The 19,348-nt window shown below is 41.0% G+C and overlaps 1 protein-coding gene across 4 annotated transcripts in view; it reads right to left on the minus strand.

The window, feature by feature from the left end:
- The window catches only part of PCDH15 (protocadherin related 15), a 926,293-nt gene that overhangs the window by 564,875 nt on the left and 342,070 nt on the right, over window positions 1-19,348 (minus strand). Inside the window, exon 1 of one of the 4 annotated variants that reach the window (XM_053207161.1) lies at window positions 7,232-7,332. The exons of the other annotated variants lie outside the window; for them this stretch is intronic. Coding sequence (XP_053063136.1) covers window positions 7,232-7,301 — 70 coding nt within the window. The 5' untranslated portion in view covers window positions 7,302-7,332. Of the gene's footprint in view, window positions 1-7,231; window positions 7,333-19,348 lie in introns of those variants that run through there. 4 annotated transcript variants of the gene reach the window in all.

Genomic DNA, 19,348 nt, shown 5'->3' on the forward strand with positions numbered 1-19,348 from the left:
TGTGGGTTCTAGCCCCCCATAGGGCTCTGTGCTGGCGGCTCAGAGCCTGGAGCCTGCTTTGGATTCTGTGTCTCCCTCTCTCTCTGCCCCTCCCCCACTCATGCTCTGTCTCTCTCTGTCTCATAAATAAACATTTAAAAAATTAAAAAAAATAAAATTTGTATAAAATCTCAAGGTGCCAAGTATGTCTAAGATCAGCTTGAGGGAAGCCAACTACATTGGAAATCTGCCGTGCTAAGTATCAATGTGGATTCTAAAGCTACAGCAATCGAGACTGCACGGCTTGGGGGCAGGGGTTGGCAAATGGTAAATGAGAACAAAATAGAGTTTAGATAGAGACTCACTCATAAGGGATTTGCAATGCTGAGCCACTTCAACCTGGGTATTTAAAATAAATGAAATCTGACTACTACCTCACAAAAGCAAAGAACAGATTATAAACATAAATGTGAAAGATAAAAAAATAACACCTCTAGATGATAAGCAAATATTTTCAAGATCTTTGGAGAGGTTGAGAGCTTCCTGAGCATAAAACAAAACCCACTAAACCAAAGAAAAGAATAGAAAAAATGTACTACAATAAAATTAAGAATTTATCCAAGGTTGATAATGCCATCAAAAGGCTGCATTATGAAAATAAAAATACCAAACCAGTGTATGGAATGATCCATAACTGAGAAAGTCTTGTGTCCAGAGCATATAAAGAATTAACATTCAATAAGAAAAATGAAAGAATGAAAGAAAAAAAAAACCCACGAAGTTAACAAAATAGGAAAAAGATCTTAATAGACATATCCCACAGGAAGATATTACAAGGTCGATAAATATATGGAAAGACACTCTGCTCATCTTTTAAATCAGAAAAATGCAAACTAAATTCATAATCATATAATTCAAACACCAGGAAAATGAATAACATTTAAAAGGCTACTTATAGCAAGTACCGACAGGAACGGTCTGCTTATATAACACTAATGAGAGTGTAAATTTGTAAAATTATTATGAGAAACAATTTGGCATTAAGTCCTAGAGTTGAACACAGGCAAATCTGGTGACACATGTATTACATAGCCAGGTATATGTACCCAACCAAAATGAGTGTCATGTACAGCCAAAGTCACATACAAGAATGTTCATAGCAGCATGATTTATATTTGTCCCAAACTGGACACAGCCATCCTTAGTAGAACGGATACATTCATTTTTATAATCATACAGGGGGATTTATACAGCAAAGAAATGAATATAGAGTTAAACATAATCTTAGAGTTCAAGAAATCAGGGGGCTGGTTACTTGTGAAGGCAAGAGTAAGCATCTTGGAAGGAATGTGTACAGGGCATTCAGTACTTCCTGAAATTGGCAGTGATTACGAAGTTTTGTACATTTCATGAAAAGTTACCAAGTATTGTGCATTTCTTCTTATGCAGACTAAAATTCAGTAACTTTTTAAAACTTAAGACAAGTGCGTGTTTGTTTTTTTTTTTTTTTAAAGGAAAATGGTGGGGTGCCTGGGTGGCCCAGTCCATTAAGCATCTGACTCTTGATTTCAGCTCAGGTCGTGGTCTCACGCTTCATGGGTGTGAATCCCGCATTGCACTCCGTGCTGATACCACAGAGCCTGCTTGGTGTTCTCTCTTTCCCTCTGCCCCTTCCCTACACAGACCCACACGCATGCTCTCTCTCTCTCTCTCTCTCTCTCTAAAAATAAATAAACATTAAAAAAAATGAATGTCTTTTATCTGCTGTTGCCAAATTACAACAAATTATAGGTGATTTAGTTCGATACATGGTGATAGAATCATATTTGAAATAACACTGCCCTGAACAGAAAGTTATATTTTATACCACAATTATAGGATGAAAAAACAAGTTATGTGGTTAAAGGGGTTAAAAAACTAACAATGTATTTGGATATTGGCTGATAATGAAAGAAGAGGAGAAGAGGAAAATGCATAGGATACAACAAATTTATTTCAGAATGCAACATTGAATTTTTAGGTATGGACCGTTGCCAATGATCATGTAGCCAGCCATTAATTTATTTCCTAATTGCGTCCTTGCGTAAAGCCTTGTGCAGTATAGGTGCTTGGTACATATTTGCTGACTGAATTTTGCAAGTGACATGCTTCAGTTCAGCCTGAGTCTCTTCTTACCCACAAGTGCTGGGGGTCCAGAGTACTTGAAGATCCCACTTACACCTCTGTCCCTGCCTATCGGGGACATTGGTGTGACACACGCTGTCCTGACAGTGGTCCTGTAAGTAAACATGGGTACTTCTGAGTTCTGTGTGGGAGCATGTGACCTTGGTGAAGCGCATGATTCCAATACACATGATGGATGATATACATTGCATGGTTTTTACACTGGGAATGGAAGGTTCGTTTAAGAACTAAAATAAATCAAAACCTATTAACAGAATGGAGGAGAAAAAAAAATCTCAAACAACATAGAATATTCATTTATCAAAATTAGACACCTGTCACTATTAAAAAATTCGGCACCTAGGAGGAAGGTAACTTCCTCAATCTGATGAGCAACATGTAAAAAACAAAACAAAGCCACAATTAACACCCGCAAGGTGACAACAGCCTTGTCTTCCCACTCCCAGCGCCAACAGGCAGAGAATAGAAGACATTGGATTTAATGAGGAACAAATGGCTCCTGTTTATAGCAGCATGATTGTGTATATGCCAAATCTTACAAAATCATCAAAGTAACTACTAGAACTTATAAGGAAGCTACACGTGGTCTCAGGTCACAAGGTAAATGCTCAAACATAGATGATGAGGAAAATCTTATAAACAGAAAAAATAGAAAATTAACGTCTAAAAAGATGTCATTGACAACGTCACGCAAAGCACAGGAAACCTAGGAGCACATTTAACAAAAGAACGGTACAACCTCAGCCCTGGGAACACCCAAATGTGGCTGAAATAAAGTAATGAAAATCTATGCAAATAGGGAGATATGCTGTGTTCATAGTTTGGAAAAATCAGTATTCTTAAGATGGCAATTTAACCCACGTATTTATAGATTCAATGAAATCTCAACTATAATCTCAGCCAAATTTTTATAGAAATTAATAATCTGACTTAAAAATCTTCACGAGGACACAAATGACCTAGAATAGACAAAACAGTCTCGGCAAGGATGACTAAAACTAGAGGCCTTGCAGTATCTGACTTTAATAAGGACCATAAAGGGACAGAAATAAGGAGAGATTGGCAAAGGGCAGACAAACAAATCACTTGAACAGGCTAGATCAAGGATTGCCCAAATTTGTGAAGGGCCAAATATTAAATATTTTAGGCTCTGTGGGCCTAAAATTTGAGATATCTGTTACTGCTTCTTCTTCTTCTTCTTCTTTTTTTTTTTTTTTGATAACACTTTAAATATGTATCCATTGCTGTTAGTTTGAGGCCATGAGTCATAGTTTGGCAATGCCTGGAACAGAGCCAAGAAGAAGACCCTCAGTTGCCTTTCCAACAATACTTCAAAGGAATTTATTTAGTGGCGCAAAGACAATCTTTTCAGTGAATGGCTGGAGCAGCGGGGTATCCGTATGAAAAACAAAATTTAACCTCAATCCCTACCTCCTGCTGAACACAAAAATTCATGTAAGAAGGATCAAGTTCTAAGTGTAAAAGTCAAAACTACAAGGCATTTAGAGGAAAACAGAGGAGAGTATCTTCATAGCCTGAATTGAGACAACAATTTTAAGGCAGGACACGTTAGCAACAATCATTAAAAAAAAATTTAGACTTTTCTCAAAATTTAAAATTTTGTTTTTCAAACGACATCTCTACATAAACCATATACTGGAAGGAAATAGTTGCAAAACCTGTATCTAACACAAAACTTGTATCTGGAATAAAGATACAACCAAACAATATGAAAAGAACTTTGTAAACAGGCCAAAGATTTGAAAGAGATTTCATGAAGGAAGACGTGTGAGTGGCTAATAACCATATGAAGTAATTGATATCCAATGATATGAAATTCTTAAAGAGGCAAAATTAATCTATAGTGATTGAAAGGGAATCAGTGGTTACCTGGGGAGGGGTGTGGGGATGACAGCAAAGGGCTGGTGGGAACTCCTGAGAGGAACACAGATGTTCTAGATCTTAATCATGCTGTCGTTACAGTTACAGCTGTATATAAGGGTCAAAATTGTGTAATTAACCCTTGTGCATTTCAATGTAGTAAATCTAAGTTCAAATCGCCATTATCATAATAATCACATGGGAGGTGGGAAAAAGGTGAAGACACAGTTGAAAAAAATAGCAGAACTTTGGTCACTGTCGAAGCCAGGTAATGAGCTGGTGGGGGTTCGTCACGGCATTTGATTCACATTGCACAGACACTATTCAGGGTTGTAAGACTCCTTGAGTGAAAAGTATTTTGTTACATCATTTTTCTAGAACGCTGGGTCTTTCCAACTTCTCACCTTACTAAAAAGATTTACAAAGGTGATTTATCTCACAGAAAAATAAGACTACAGTTATCCACTTGCGTCACTGATGGTAACGAGTGATCCAGGATTATATTTTTCTTTCCTGAGCCCTTAAATTAGCTTCCAAGTTTTTGAAATTTCATTATTGTATTGTATTGTATTGTATTGTATTGTATTGTATTGTAATTGATTGATCTCTACAAAAGAAAAGGAGCCAAGGGACAAAGAAAACAGAAAGCTTACTTCCTTGAATGATAATTCTGAGCAGCACCTCTCAGTATATTTAAGAACATAACTAACTATGCTAAAACTAACTTGTGCACGCTTGTTTTCTTTACATATGGACATGCACCATGTAGAGGTTTTAGTGATGTTTACAAGATGATGATATTCTTCCACAACAGCGATATCCCCTCTCTTAAAAGTATTATCATAGGAGCGCCTGGGTGGCTCCATCAGTTAAGCGTCTGACTCTTGATTTCCGCTCAGGTTGTGATCTCATGTTTGCATCAGGCTCCATGCTGACAGCGCGTAGCCTGCTTGGGATTTTCTCCCTCCCTCTCTCTCTGCCCCTCCCCTGCTTGCATACTCTTTCAAAATAAGGAAATAAACATTAAAAGAGTACTACCATAGAGATGAGCATTGACTAATGTCTACATACAGAGTGACAAGGAGATTATACCATTTCTTTAAAGTATGTGCTGGTATCATGGATGTAACAACAAAGCTTATGCATTCCACATTAATAATTTGCCTAATGAATATCACAGTCCAGGTGGTTTTGAAAAGGAAGTCTGTTATTTCCACGAAGGCTAACACACTGTTGCATGTCACCTGGACTCTACTTACATCAGGTAGAAGAGACAGAGGCCAGCCAGTGACAGCTGGAGCTGACTGCGGCTAAGCTCACCTGGTCCTTATTCCAGCTGCCTTCTCTCGCGTGTTCCTGAAATGCATACGCTGAGAAGCTAAAAACCGTACTTAAAAGACTGAGTTGTAGCTCGGATTCTGAGCGTGGTGAGGCTACTCTGACAAGACGCTTCTTGCACGAGACATTGTTCAGAAGGGATTATAAGAGGAAAAGCAGGTGACAGGCACGTGTGTCTGTAGGTCTGGATCACAGCTGAAATGTGCGCTTGTGCAGTTAGCAACTGTGGAGGCAGCCTTCTGACTTCAGGATTTCGAATCATCAAGGCGGAAGTTCCTAGAGCAGTCCTGTTATGTTGTAATTTTGTAACTTGCTTCTGAAAGGTCAAAACAGAGTCGGCCTCTTCTGCCCTTCCAATGTATGAGCTATTTATATCACTCAACAAACCCCTTCTGTTTAACGTAGCCAGAATGACTTCTGCTTTTTCCTAACCAAGGTCCCTGGAAGGACCAACATGACAGACTTCACACAAAATCTTTCTGTTGGGTATGAGCGACTAGAGGTGGAAGCTCTCTCCCAAGGAACATGTGATACGGAACAGAGTCAGTAATCCTGGCGAAGTACCTGATTTCAGGAGTAGCTGGCCCCTGCTGGGGACATGAGCAGCCTCATACTCGAAATACTCTGATAGTATTTATGGCTACCACCACTTACAACATGTTCGACTGCTTTTTTAGTCTTCCTGAAACCATCGCCCATCTTGTACCCAGTTTCACACACGCCTGTGGGAATCCCACAACTATAACCATCCCGCATAAAGGCATCTATCAAAATAGAACGTAGACACAATCTCCACTGTTGAGCAGGGAAGAGAAGAGGGATGGGTTAATAATAAGGGCGTAAAGTGTGCTGCCTCTGAAAGCCTGGGAAGGAATGGGTGTGAAGAAGAGATCTCTACCTGCATATTCAGGTATGTTTGCCTATATGTACGCAATTCTGAGGGGAAAATTGGTCTCGTCTTTCCATTTGATTGCTTAAAGCACATCACAGCTCCCTGACTTACCTTTCTTAACAAAGCAAGTCAGGATGCAGAATGATCATGGCTTTGAATTTGGCCATGACTTTTCATTTATCTCTTTTAGGCTTTGCTTGACTGTGCAGCTCTGGGAGCTAGCGTTCAAAGGCAATCATGTGTTCAAAGAAAATACTTAGCTGGGAATATTCGATGCATTTAATAATTCTTGTAGGTATTATAAAAGCTTTTGAAATGCTAGCATTTATGTAAATAATTGCACAGAAACACCTTTCTTTTGGAATAAATTACTCAGAGTCCTGTTTTATCTATTTCCACATAGTCTGTTCACTTTTTGAAGAAACTCACCATCTACAAAATTTCTGAGGAAAACGAAGCAGGAAGCCTCCTGAAGATACAATAATATGATTACCTTTACTTCAAACCCTGAAGGTAGGCTCCTGCAAGTGAGGCTAAAATGTAAATTTTCGTGAGGATTCTACTAGAAATGCAAAGGCAACAGAGACTTTCAGAAGTGACAGTCCCACTGTGAGCCAAAGAGAGAAAATAATGAGTCTGGCGGAGCTGGCATTGTAGAAGCGAGGGTCTGATTTGCTGGGCTCTGCAGGCTTCAATTACAGAACGAGCCAGAGTAGTGCTGCTCTACATACACGTGGTAGAACTTCCAGAGAAATGGTATACAGGGTCCAAGAGCACGTGTGTGTGTGTGCACGCGTGTGTGTGTGTGGATGTGTGTGCACTATGGAAAACTCTGGAAGTTACTCAAAGGATCCGGGTTGATCCAAGCTGTCTTCACAGGCAGTGGGGCATTAATAATAGAATATTTAACCACAGGCATGCCCGTATTCCAATACATACAGGGCCCATTACACTTACAAACTGATGAACTAGGCTTTATCTTCTGGCGGATTTGAAACACCAGCTTCCACTGTACGTGCAGGATCATTTTACTCACACAATCAAAACTGAAAGAGATACAAGGGACAACTGTCGTATCACTGATCTTGTAAAAACCAATAAGAAGACCAAGCTGTAGATCATATTCTATTAAATTTTTTTTTCAACGTTTATTTATTTTTGGGACAGAGAGAGACAGAGCATGAACGGGGGAGGGGCAGAGAGAGAGGGAGACACAGAATCGGAAACAGGCTCCAGGCTCCGAGCCATCAGCCCAGAGCCTGACGCGGGGCTCGAACTCCCGGACCGCGAGATCGTGACCTGGCTGAAGTCGGACGCTTAACCGACTGTGCCACCCAGGCGCCCCATATTTTAGAAAGTATTGAGCCTTTAAGATCTAGCATCAGACTGCTGGCTTTGACTCACAGCCCTATCATTCACTAATAATGTGATCCTGGGATCACTGGAAATCATATCATAGCTACAGGTCTGTCTCCTGTACTGTGTCTGGAATAACACGTGGTAAGTGCTGGCTGTCGCTGCCATAATGGCCAGAGCATTTCTGGATAACTACTAATACTCTTCATACAACACTAGGCGGTAGGTGTGTTGATTACAAGAACTGTGTCTTATTCACTTCTGGATTCCCAGCATCTGAGAACATGCCTGTCACACAGCACTCACACCAGAAGCTTAGCTGAATGGATAAGACTCACCAGAGAGACCAATATTGAGTCCATCATGGTCATATCCTCAGTTTACCCTCATTACTTTGACTCGATTATTTGTCTTGCTCTCTGACTTCTACTTCAGCTAACGGCAATAAGGGAGTTGGCTCCATTGGCTTGTAGCAATGTGGGGCTGAATCTGCTGTTGGTTTTCCATTTGCACTTCAGTGAGGGATAGCAGGGGAATACACCACACTGGCCATTCGACTCTTCGACTCTTCAGGGCCAAAACTTTTGTTTATTCACCTTTAATAGTGACCTGGGGGCATGATGGAAGCGCATGAAGAAAAGCTCTCAGGAGGTAAGCAGAAGAGTAGGTTTGGGGATGAAGGCACATGGCTGGTAAAGGAAACAGGAGCTCAGAACACAGGGTGGCTGGTAACCAAAGAACAAAAGTAAGTGTCATGGTTGGTTACCTGTTTGTCCAAGATGAGTTCCTTCTGGGTCCCAGGTTACCCAGTCTCTAATGCACTCAAACGCAGAACTCTACAATGTAAGTATTACTGGAGCCTATTATTGGAAAACCTACATTTATCAAGGCACTTTACCTGGATCTAGAACTCTAGACATATATAACACACATATAATACACACACATGTATGTGCTTCTGTGTGGGTGCATGTACACACATAATATGTACACATGTACTACTGTGTGGACACATGTACACAGACATGCAACATGCATGCATGTATTTCCGTGTGGGTTTATGTACACACATGATATGCATACATGTACTACTCTGTGGGTACACATACACATACATACACTATGCATGCATGTACTTTCATGTGGATGTATGTACATACTCAAACGCAATATACACATGAGTGTACCTCTGTGTGAGCACACACACACACACACATTCACAACTGAAGTCCAACTCCAACCTTTTCATAAAGCAGACTTTGTTCAGCACACAGATGTCTCCCAAACTCTTCTCCATGTCTCCCCAATATAAAGTCAACAACTGTAAGTGCTACTCCACTTCTAATTCCTTCATTTGCTTTTGTTTCTGCTTCTGGGCCCTTACATGGGGCAAACAGGACTGATGCCAGAACTCTCTTAACTAGACTCATTGTTTTTTTGTTAAATTTATTTATTTTTTGAAATCGAGAGAGAGTGAGAGTGTGAGGGGCAGAAAGACAGAGAGAGTGGATTCCAAGCAGGTTCTGTGCTTTCAGTGCAGAGTCTGATGTGGGGCTTGAACCCATAAACCCTGAGATTATGACCCGAGCCAAAATCAAGAGTTGGATGCTTAACCAACTGAGCCACCCAGTGGACCCTAGACTCATTGTTTTACTTGGTCAAACTCTGTTTACTTTGCTCAACTCAACCCTGAGAGTTCAAAAATTTAAGTACAAATTCCTGTTCTACATTATAAAAGTGTTACCCCAAATACCTTGCCAAATTCCTGATTCCAGATATTCTGTTCAGTAGTATGTTTCTCTCTTCTAATTCAATGAATTTGCCTTCCAATAAATACTACCCAACACTGTACAGTTATCTGTCCCCAACCATCCATTCCCTTTAAGTAGAATTTCACTAAAAATGCTTTATCCTGCTGGGGATAATCAGTAGAAGTGGCAATTGGGGGATGAATAAAGAAAAAAAAATAGTAAAAGCAGATGGCAGAGCAGAAGTGAAGTTTTTACCACAAAGCCCTGGAAGAGGAAAAGGAATGCGAGGTAGAGTAAATGCAGAAGAGCCCTCCTGCAGCTGTTAGGAGGGAAAGAGCAAAGGTGTGTTCAGGAGGTACAAAGAATCTGGCTCTTTGAAGTTATTTCTCTAGGAACCTAAGGGAATGACAGGTGCAAGTAAACCACCCTGAGTTAGAAAATAAAAGGCATTGAATAGACTGTCATCAGAAGGCATTAACTCAATATGCATATTGCTGAGATGGAAATCTTGAGAAGTTTCTAGCAAACAACAGGTGATGGGTATACAGAATGCTATTTGCAGAAAAGGTGTAAAATTAAGACAGGTACAGCATTCCTGTCATGTTTTATTTACTTAATAGGTTGCCCATCATAACACTTTATTTCTGAAAAAGACAAAACTAAAAAAAAAGGGTTCTTCATAAAACAACCTCCTGTCATGGGATGTCTACTCTCTGAGAGATACCAAAGGGATTTCACGTAAGCTGCAGCCTCCGGGGGGCTTGGCCAGGAGATCTGGAGGAAGAATGCTTCTGGCAGAGGGCAGAGCTAGTATAAAAATACTGCTGGTGGGAATGCAAACTGGTGCAGCCACTCTGGAAAAGAGTATGCAGGTTCCTCAAAACAGATCTACCCTACTATTCAGAAACTGCACTATTAGGTATTTATCCAAAGGACACAGGTATGCTGTTTTGAAGGGGCACATGCACCCCAATGTTTATAGCAGCACTATCATTAATAGCCAAAGTATGAAGAGACCAAATGTCCATTGATGGATGAATGGATAAAGATGTGGTATACATATACAATGGAGTGTTACTCGGCAATCAAAAAGAATGAAATCTTGCCATTTGTAACTACGTGGATAGAACTGTAGGCTTGGTATGCCAAGTTAGAGAATGAAATATATGATTTCATTCATATGTGGAATTTAAGAAACACAACAGATGAACATAGGGGAAGGGAAGGAAAAATAAGATAAAAACAGAGAGGGAGACAAATCATAGAGACTCTCAAATGCAGAGAGAGAAAAAACTGAGGGTTGCTGGCAGAGAGGTGTGGGATACACTACCTGGGTGATGGGCATTAAGGAGGGCACTTGTTGGGATGACCACTGGGTGTTACACGTAAGTGATGAATCACTGGATTCTACTCCTGAAACTATTATTACACTATATGTTAACTAACTTGAATTAAGTAAAAGAAGCCAAACCACACCAACAAAAACAAAGAAACTTTGATCTCACAAAAAAAGTCCTAAGAAAAGAAGTAGCCCAAGACATTTGAGGAACAGCAAAAAAGAGGCCATTTTGCTGGAGAAGAGTGAACCAGTAGAGTTGAAGTGATGGGGTTGGAGGAATGGGCGTCCTGAGTGAGTGAATGAGCTCCTGAGTGACCCAGCACAGGAGAGGGGTGCAGGGGTCAGACTTGGGTCCTGCAGAGCCCACTCTGCCTGCGTGTGGAGGACAGAAGCAAAGGAGTAGGCATGCGAGCTGAGAGAGGCAGTAAGAGAGCACCACGTGCCCATCAGCAGGGAACGATGCTGGCCTTCATCCCAGTGGCCACGGCAGGTGGAGGGTGGAGGCCCATCTCAGAAGAGTGCACTGGCTTTCCTAACATGCTCAGCACCAGCAGAAACCAGTGCACTTTTCCTAATAGAGATTATACACAGAAATATTTTTTTAAGGTTTTTAATTTATTTTTAAGAGTGTGCGCACGAGAGAGAAAGCAAGAGAGAGTATGCACAACAGAGAAGGGGCAGAGAGAGGGAGACAGAAAACCCCAAGGAGGCTCTGTGCCATCAGCACAGAACCAGATGTGGGGCTTGAACCCATGAATGGTGAGATTATGATCTGAGCCGAAATCGAGAGTCGTGCGGTTAACTGAATGAGCCACCCAGGGGCCCCCGTGCATAAATATTTTCAAATGGACACTGCTCACATATCGCCAGTGGGACACAAGTGTGCCAATACAGAATGGCGTAGATATGATCGTGGGTAGGCCTGGGATTAATGGGCTTCTGCTCTGGACGTGGAACGTCATAAAATATGAAGCACCTTGCTTCGCATGCTGCATTATTACTGTACCTGTAGTTAACTTTCTGCCATTGCAGTTAGTGCCTCACTGAATAATGGTGTTGTCTATTATTAAATATTACATCTGTAGGAATTATCATTGAAGCATTGAACACCAGCATCACATGAAAAAAAATAATGTTCTTGTTTTTACTTAAAAAATTCAGAATGCTATTCCAAAAATGATAAGCTAAAATATGAGACGATTTCAATTGGATGAAACCATAAGTGAAATATTTTTTAAAACGTCTCTGACTGTAGCTTTTCAATAACATGAAATCAATATTTGGATTCTGACTAGAGTTTGCCTCTGAAAATTATAATACAAAAAATAGCTACTATTATCATTTAGGCATTAGTGTATATTAAAACACTAGAGTATATAAAATAAATTCCATTTACTATTGAACTTTCACATGGATGTTATAAAATAAAAATAGTGAGCATATATTCCAATAAAGTACAAAGGAGTAAAATGTTAGGCTCTTAGTGTAAAATGTCTTATAAACACACCTACTTATACCTTTGACCTAAGCAATTAAAGCTTTAATGATTTGAGCTAGAGGCTATATTTTCTTTTTGTTTAAGTTGATTTATTTATTTTGAGAGAGAGAGAGAGAGAGAGTAAGAAAGACAGAGACACACAGAGAGAGAGAGAGAAGGGGGACAGAGAGAGAGCGAGAGAGAGAGAGATTGACAGACAGAGAGAGAGAGAATTCCAAGCAGGCTCTGTGCTGTCAGCACAGAGCTCAACGTGGGGATCAAACTCATGAAATGTGAGATCATGACCTGAGCTGAAGTCAAGGGTCAGATGTTCAACCTACTGAACCACACAAACACTCCTATATTTTCTTTTTTAATTTTATTATTCAGGGGCCCCCTCTCTTTCTGCCCCTCCCCTGCTCACTCTCTCACAATTAATGAATACACTTCAAAAAATCTGATTATTCATAAATCTGAGTTAACACAGATTTGGGAATGACCAACGAATGAGTTATCCTTTCACTAAAAAACCCACAAAACTTGGTTTTGCAGATAAAGCCTAGCGCACCTGTGGTGGGGCCCTGCACACTGCATAAAGCTCCTCTTTTCTGAGAAGCTCCTCGAATCATGAGTTCTTCTGTAGCTCCAGATTTGTAGACGTGCTTCTCTTACGGTTGCAAAAGCGTGGAGGGAAGTGAAGGGAGACAACACACAGAATGCGACTCCTGTCACCAGACTGGCTAAGAGCAGGATTCTGGAGCCAGGCTCCCTGGCACAACCCCCAGGTCCATCACGGGCTAGCTATGTCCTCCTCAGCATGTTGCCTCTTCTGTGTCTCAGTCTGCACGTCTGTAACGTGAGCATGACAGTGTGACCTAATTTATACCGTTGTGAGAATGCACTGACCTAGTGTATGTGACATTCTCAGAAGGACACCTGGTAAACATCCAGTCAAACACTGTTTCCTGTCGATTACACGTGTCACGTCACACACATTATCGGTTAAGGGAGTAGAGACAATTTAGAGCATGGCTCCCCAGCAGTGGCATTATTGGCATTTGGGGCCAGGAGACGTCTTCATTACGAGGGGGCTGTTTGCATTGCAGGATGTTTAGCGCACCTCTGGCCTCTAAATGCTAATATGCCCTCCTCCTGATTTCTGACCATCACGAATGCCTGCAGACTTTGCCAAATATCCCCTAGAAAGTCAATCTGCCCCCTGGCTGAGAGATAGAGATTTATAGTAACCACTCGAAGATCACATCAAACCCTCAGGTTGGATTTGACTAGCATCACTGGAGGAGCATAGCCTTACCTTCCAGAGTTATCTTGCCTCTGCCAGTCAGAGCAACAGACACTTCATGTTCTGTGCATCTGCACATGCGCTCATGGTCTATAAATCAAAGAGTTTATCGTCTGCCTTCTATGTCCACAAACAGTGGGGATTTTCATTAAACGGCAGCACGGAGTAATTGAGAACCATAGGAAACTTAGGGACACAGATCCCACCTGCCTAACTTCCTCCTTCTCCATCCTGCTGTACTCCATAAGTCTTCTCTGTTTGGCCTCACATCTCCTTACTGCCATTTTCCCTCTAAGCCTAAGGTTTCTTCTCTGCATATTTTCTAAGGTGGTGGCCTGTGACTCTTCCAACTTCTGTAGCAGCAGGTCAGCATTTTTTTGTAGTGTCTGATTCAGCAGGCAATATTTGCAAGTTCAGGATTGGAGTCACACAGGCCAGGGGCCACCCTGCCACCAGATCACCAGGAGAAACTGCATACATTTCCGTTGGTTACTAGGTTAGCTGACGATTCCCAGCTAAGGAAAGGGAAAAGCAGGACAGCACAGTTGCACATTTACCTAACACTATCCCCTTACTCCCACCCATCGTTCCCTTGGAATGAATTAGGGATCTGACTTTAATTTAACTTGCCAACATCAGGAGGTAGGAGGAGAGAAAAGGCAGAGTGGGAAGAAGTAGAGAAATGTTGGCGGGGAAATAGAAAGAGGGTCTGGATGAAGGGAGCTAGGAGAGGCATGGACCGTATGTGGTAACTTTGGCCCTAGTGAGGCAGTCATGCAGTCTGAGCCTGTTGGAGGCTCAGTCTGAAGAGAACAGAGTGGAGTAAGTGCTCAGTTTATACTTGGATCTTCTCTGCTCAAGGAAGCTATTCCCACCTTACCGTTAGGGAAGGACACACCTACAATCTGTGTTCTCTGTCAGCACAGGGATGGCCTCTCTTTAGGAACGTTGATGGAGGTTGAGAGATAGAATGAAATTAGGCCTGAACAAGTGACTGGCCTATGTGGGCCTCCTCTGAGCAGGCTGGGATAGGCTTCCCCATGTAGGGCCCTAGATGTACAGACATGCAGGAAGTTAAAGAGGCCCACCTTTCACAGTCTTATCCAGGACTTTGAGACAGGAATTAGCTATTTGGCTTCAGCAAGGGAGTGATTTATAGTTGCAAAATATTTTGGTTTTGAATTACATAATGAGCGGATGTCGTAATCTTTCCAACACATGGGGCCTTTAAATATCTTAATCACCATTGTGATGAAGCACGTGACTTAGAGCAGGTCCGGTTTGTTTCACGGGAACTTGCTCCCTGGTGACAGCTCTGATGATAAGATAGGAATGGAAGCCGGATGCAAAGGGAAGCAGAGCCAGTGGACTTTTTCTCAACAATTTGACTCAGGAGATGGGATAATCTGGTGTGTTAATTGTAGGCATTTAAACCAGGATCCACCAGCATGGGACCAGAAGTGGTATCACAGCAACCCAAAGCCACGGACCAACTTAAGGGGACTCACTCCTAAGAGCCCCACACAGGGGTCAAGCCTCAGACAGGACATGGACAGATGGACAGAGACCAGAAACATGCAGACTCAGAAATAGGGAGGAGTGGGCACCCATCTAATCATTCTCCATTTTCCAGGAGTCCAAGAAATTCTTTCATCCTCTCGGTTGACCCCTGCTTTATTAAGGCAAACTTCAGTGAGTTCCTGTCTCTTGCAAGGAAATGCTATCTAGGACATCTCCCCATCTTGTGATGGCTTTAACCAGGTTTTACATGCCACATCTCCAAACCGGTAATGGATACAGGTTCCGATGGTCTCCCTTTCAAGAGGTGTAAACAGATCCACTGCTTGTCTTGACTCAAGTTTGGCAACTCTTGAAGTAGATTCTTATTTTTATAATTAAATTAGGGTATCTTCACATTGGGTCTTCACCATAATCCCATGGTCTTCTGTATCATCGGTCTGGTGGGCCTGGAGGATGCTGACTTTGAATTCGCTTTTTCAGCTTTAGGGCAATTCTTTTCTGTTCAGTATCAAAACATAGCTGCTTTCAGATACTTTAACTTGATAAGACACAGTAAGAGATTACAGAGTGTTTAAAGTAGTAGTTTTTCCACATGACTAATGACAATACAAGAAACAGCAAAAGCCACCTTTGTTGAGCTTGTGCAACGTGCTTTGCTTAATCTAATGTTTGACTAAATAGAAAATTGTAGAAAGTTCCATCTTTTAAATTTAATAGCCATATAAGAATAAATAAGGTGTTACAAAAACTAGTACTTTTATAAAATTAGAGATTTGTTGCTATAATATCTCATCAAACCTGGGTGTTCACTTTACGGACGGTCCAGTGCAGCCCATGGTCATCACCTGCTGTTTTCGTTTTGTTTTTCTTAAGTACGCCACTCTTTGTATCTTTTTCAGACTTGTCCTCTCTTACTTCTAGGGGGATGTCAAATTAAGCCACTAATGTAACAAACAGTCTGGGGTCATTTAAAATTATTTTTGTGCCACAAATACTGAATTTTATATTTCTCTTTTCTCTTTCATGATAAAACGAGCAGTAGTTATAGTGTCTTTTACTTTTACCAAGAAATCCAATCGACCAAAACTATATAAATGTATACATACATTTTCGTTATTTTTTCCTGCCTTGGTAAAAGCTAAAGAGAGGAGATCCGCCAAGCAAATCAGCATAAATTTTCCTCCTTCTATACTGTAATAGCCATTTGTAGCTATAAATCCTCAATTTTCTGGAACAGACACAAAACTGGAAGATTGACTGTTTAAAGAACAAACTCGAAACCACAAAACAAGCAAACAAAGCCAAGATGGAAACATTACCTCCCCATCACTGTGGACACTGACATAAGAGCGGTTACTTCAGTAGATAATGTGATTGACCACCCAAACACTCTCTTCATGTGAACACACCCATTTCATGAGCTTAGCACGAACAAGCTATCCACTGTTCACATCTGTACTCTTCACTAAGAAGTGTCCTGAGGCACCTAAGAGGAACTAACCTGCCCAAGGTTTCAGGAGGTTGGCCGTTGGCCCACGACCTGCTAATGTAGGAATACAAACAAACGCATACCCCTTTCATCTGGATTTGGGACAAATCTGATGGGCGTCCAGTAGGAGTGGCTGAGGACTCAGGGTAGGGCTCCCAGATAAAACACAGCATTCCCAGGTGAATTTGAATTTCAGGTAAACAACAAAGAATTTTTTTTTATTTTATTATGTTATTTTATTTATTAATTTATTTATTTTTCAGAGAGTGCCTGGGGCAGGGGCAGAGAGAGAGGGAAAGAGAATCCCCAGCAGGCTCCAGGCTGTCAGTACAGAGCCCGACATGGGGCCAGATCCCATGAACTGTGAGATCATGACCTGAGCCAAAATCAAGAGTCAGACACTTAGCCAGTTGAGCCACTGAGGCGCCCCAATAACTTCTAAATGTAAGTATGCCCCATGGAGTATTTGGGAATTACTCACACTAAACATTCTGAATTGTGTATCTAAAATGCTAATTCAATTAGACATCCTGTTTGTTTGTTTCGTTTTTGTTTTTCTAAACCTAGCAGCCTCATTAAGGTCACATCCACATTGCTGGTGATCATCCCTTCTGCCCCGCTCTGCCTGCCTCACTTCCTTACAGGTGCGTATTCCAAGAGCATTCCAGTAAACATTTGCACATATTATCTCAGAGACGATTTCAAAGGAATTCAGTGTAAGATGGGAGTATCTTTCAAGACAACTCACATGAAAATATTTTTATACATTTATTTATATTGACTAACATCTATTGTGCTTTTTTAAATAGCCTCCATTATACCTTATAACACAAACACTGATGCTGTAAGCTTTACTCATCAAATTTTATTTCTCCTTTTTTAAAAATGGAGTAAGAAATAATAAAGACAGTGCAGTGTGCAATTTTACACACACACATGTGCACCTGACAAACGTGTACCAGACTGTCTTACTTATCTACGATCAGCCTCTGACAACTTCTGTCTCTAGAAAAAAGTTCTGGAGTTAACAACAGGTGAAAAGGATCGCTCGTCTCCTCTCTCTCTCTCTCTCTCTCTCACACACACACACACACACACACACGCCACAGTTTTGTCACGTTTCACTCTTTTAGGTCAAAGACAGAAAACACATTTCTTCCTGTTAACCACTGCAATCAATTGGTATTGCTTGGGATGCTGTGGCTGTGGACAGGGCTCTTGAGAACACATCTGATTTTTATTAGGACAAAATTGATGTGAACAATTAAAACTACCCTCAATACAAGCACTGGATCTAGGAGAGGGACCAGGGAGAAACAATATATGTATTTATTTGCTGCCCCTCTCCTTTTAAAAAAAGTCTATTTATTTTGACAGAGAGAGAGCAGGGGAGGGGCAGAGAGAGGGAGGGAGATAGAGAATCCAAAGTAGGCCCTGTGCTAATGTGGTCAGGTAGGAGCCTGACGTGGGGCTTGAACTCACAAACTGTGAGATCATGACCTGAGCTGTAATCAAGAGTCTGTTGCTTAACCAACTGAGCCATGCAGGTGCCCCTGACCCTCTCCTTTTTAAAATTTATATGCCTTTTGAGAACTCTTTAAGATTCCTTGATGATTTTAGTATTAAATATAAAATCTTTACCATGGACTATAAATTCTTGAGTAACTCATGTCACTTCTTTCCTATTTCTCCAGCTCTGTCTCACACCATATGTCTCTTGGCCCCCCATGACCCAGCCGCACCCACCTTCTTAACAGATTGCTACATACTGTGAAGCCTTTATCTATGATGCCATCTGCCTGCGATTTGCTTTCCCCACTGTTCTTCTTCTAGCTAATTTTATTTATTTGTTTGATCTCAGCTAAAATGTTCCTTCTGTAAGGAAGCTTCACCACACAACCTAGATTAAGTTCAGTCTCCTGGCACCTCTGGGGCTGGTCAGTATTGTGAGTAGCTGCCATGTTGCCCGAACTGTACAGAAGCTACAGAGGACAGATACCAAGGTAGGTGGTCAAGAAAGATCTGTTGAAATCCTGCCATTTGCAAGAACATGGATGGAGCTGGAGAGTATGATAAGAGAAATAAGTCAGAGAAAGACAAATAACATGATTTCACTCATGAGGAATTTAAGAAACAAATGAGCAAAGGCAAAAACAAGAGAGAGAGAGAGAGAGAGAGAGAGAGAGAGAGAGAAACCAAGAAATGGACTCTTCCCTAATGTTCACCAGAGAGGAAGTGGGGGGATGTGTGAAACAGGTGATGGGGATTCATGAGCACACTTGCCATGGTGAGCAAGGGGTGATGGAGGGAAGTGTTGAATCACTATATTCTACACCAGAATTTACTAAGACACTGCATGTTAACTAATTGGAATTTAAATTAAAAAATAAATAATAAAGTTTGGCAATAAAGTAAAAATAAATAAATAAATAAAAGGAAATACCTACTGAAAGCCTAGAGCATTCTTTATTTCAGACCTCTATTCTGGTCTCATTAACCCTGTGTATCATGCAACTCTCCCAAGTTCATTTTTCTGATTTTCTAACCCAAGGCAACCTAGAAGCTACAAACAGACACAAAGCAGAAAGAGGGTATTAGAATTCGGTACAGCAGATACAGTGAAGGAAAGGCAAGTCGGTCATAAGAATGAACTAGAACACTAACCAGAAAGAACACACATCCAGATTTAATGACGGTTGTTGACTGAATTATTATTATTATTATTATTATTATTATTATTATTTTGCAAACTTAACTGAAAAGAGTAAAGTCAGCCTGGCTTATAACGAAGTTAGATATTATAATGGAAGCCAAAGCAGTGACCTTTATATATAATAT

Source organism: Acinonyx jubatus, chromosome D2, assembly GCF_027475565.1.
Source record: "Acinonyx jubatus isolate Ajub_Pintada_27869175 chromosome D2, VMU_Ajub_asm_v1.0, whole genome shotgun sequence".
Classification (NCBI taxonomy): domain Eukaryota; kingdom Metazoa; phylum Chordata; class Mammalia; order Carnivora; family Felidae; genus Acinonyx; species Acinonyx jubatus.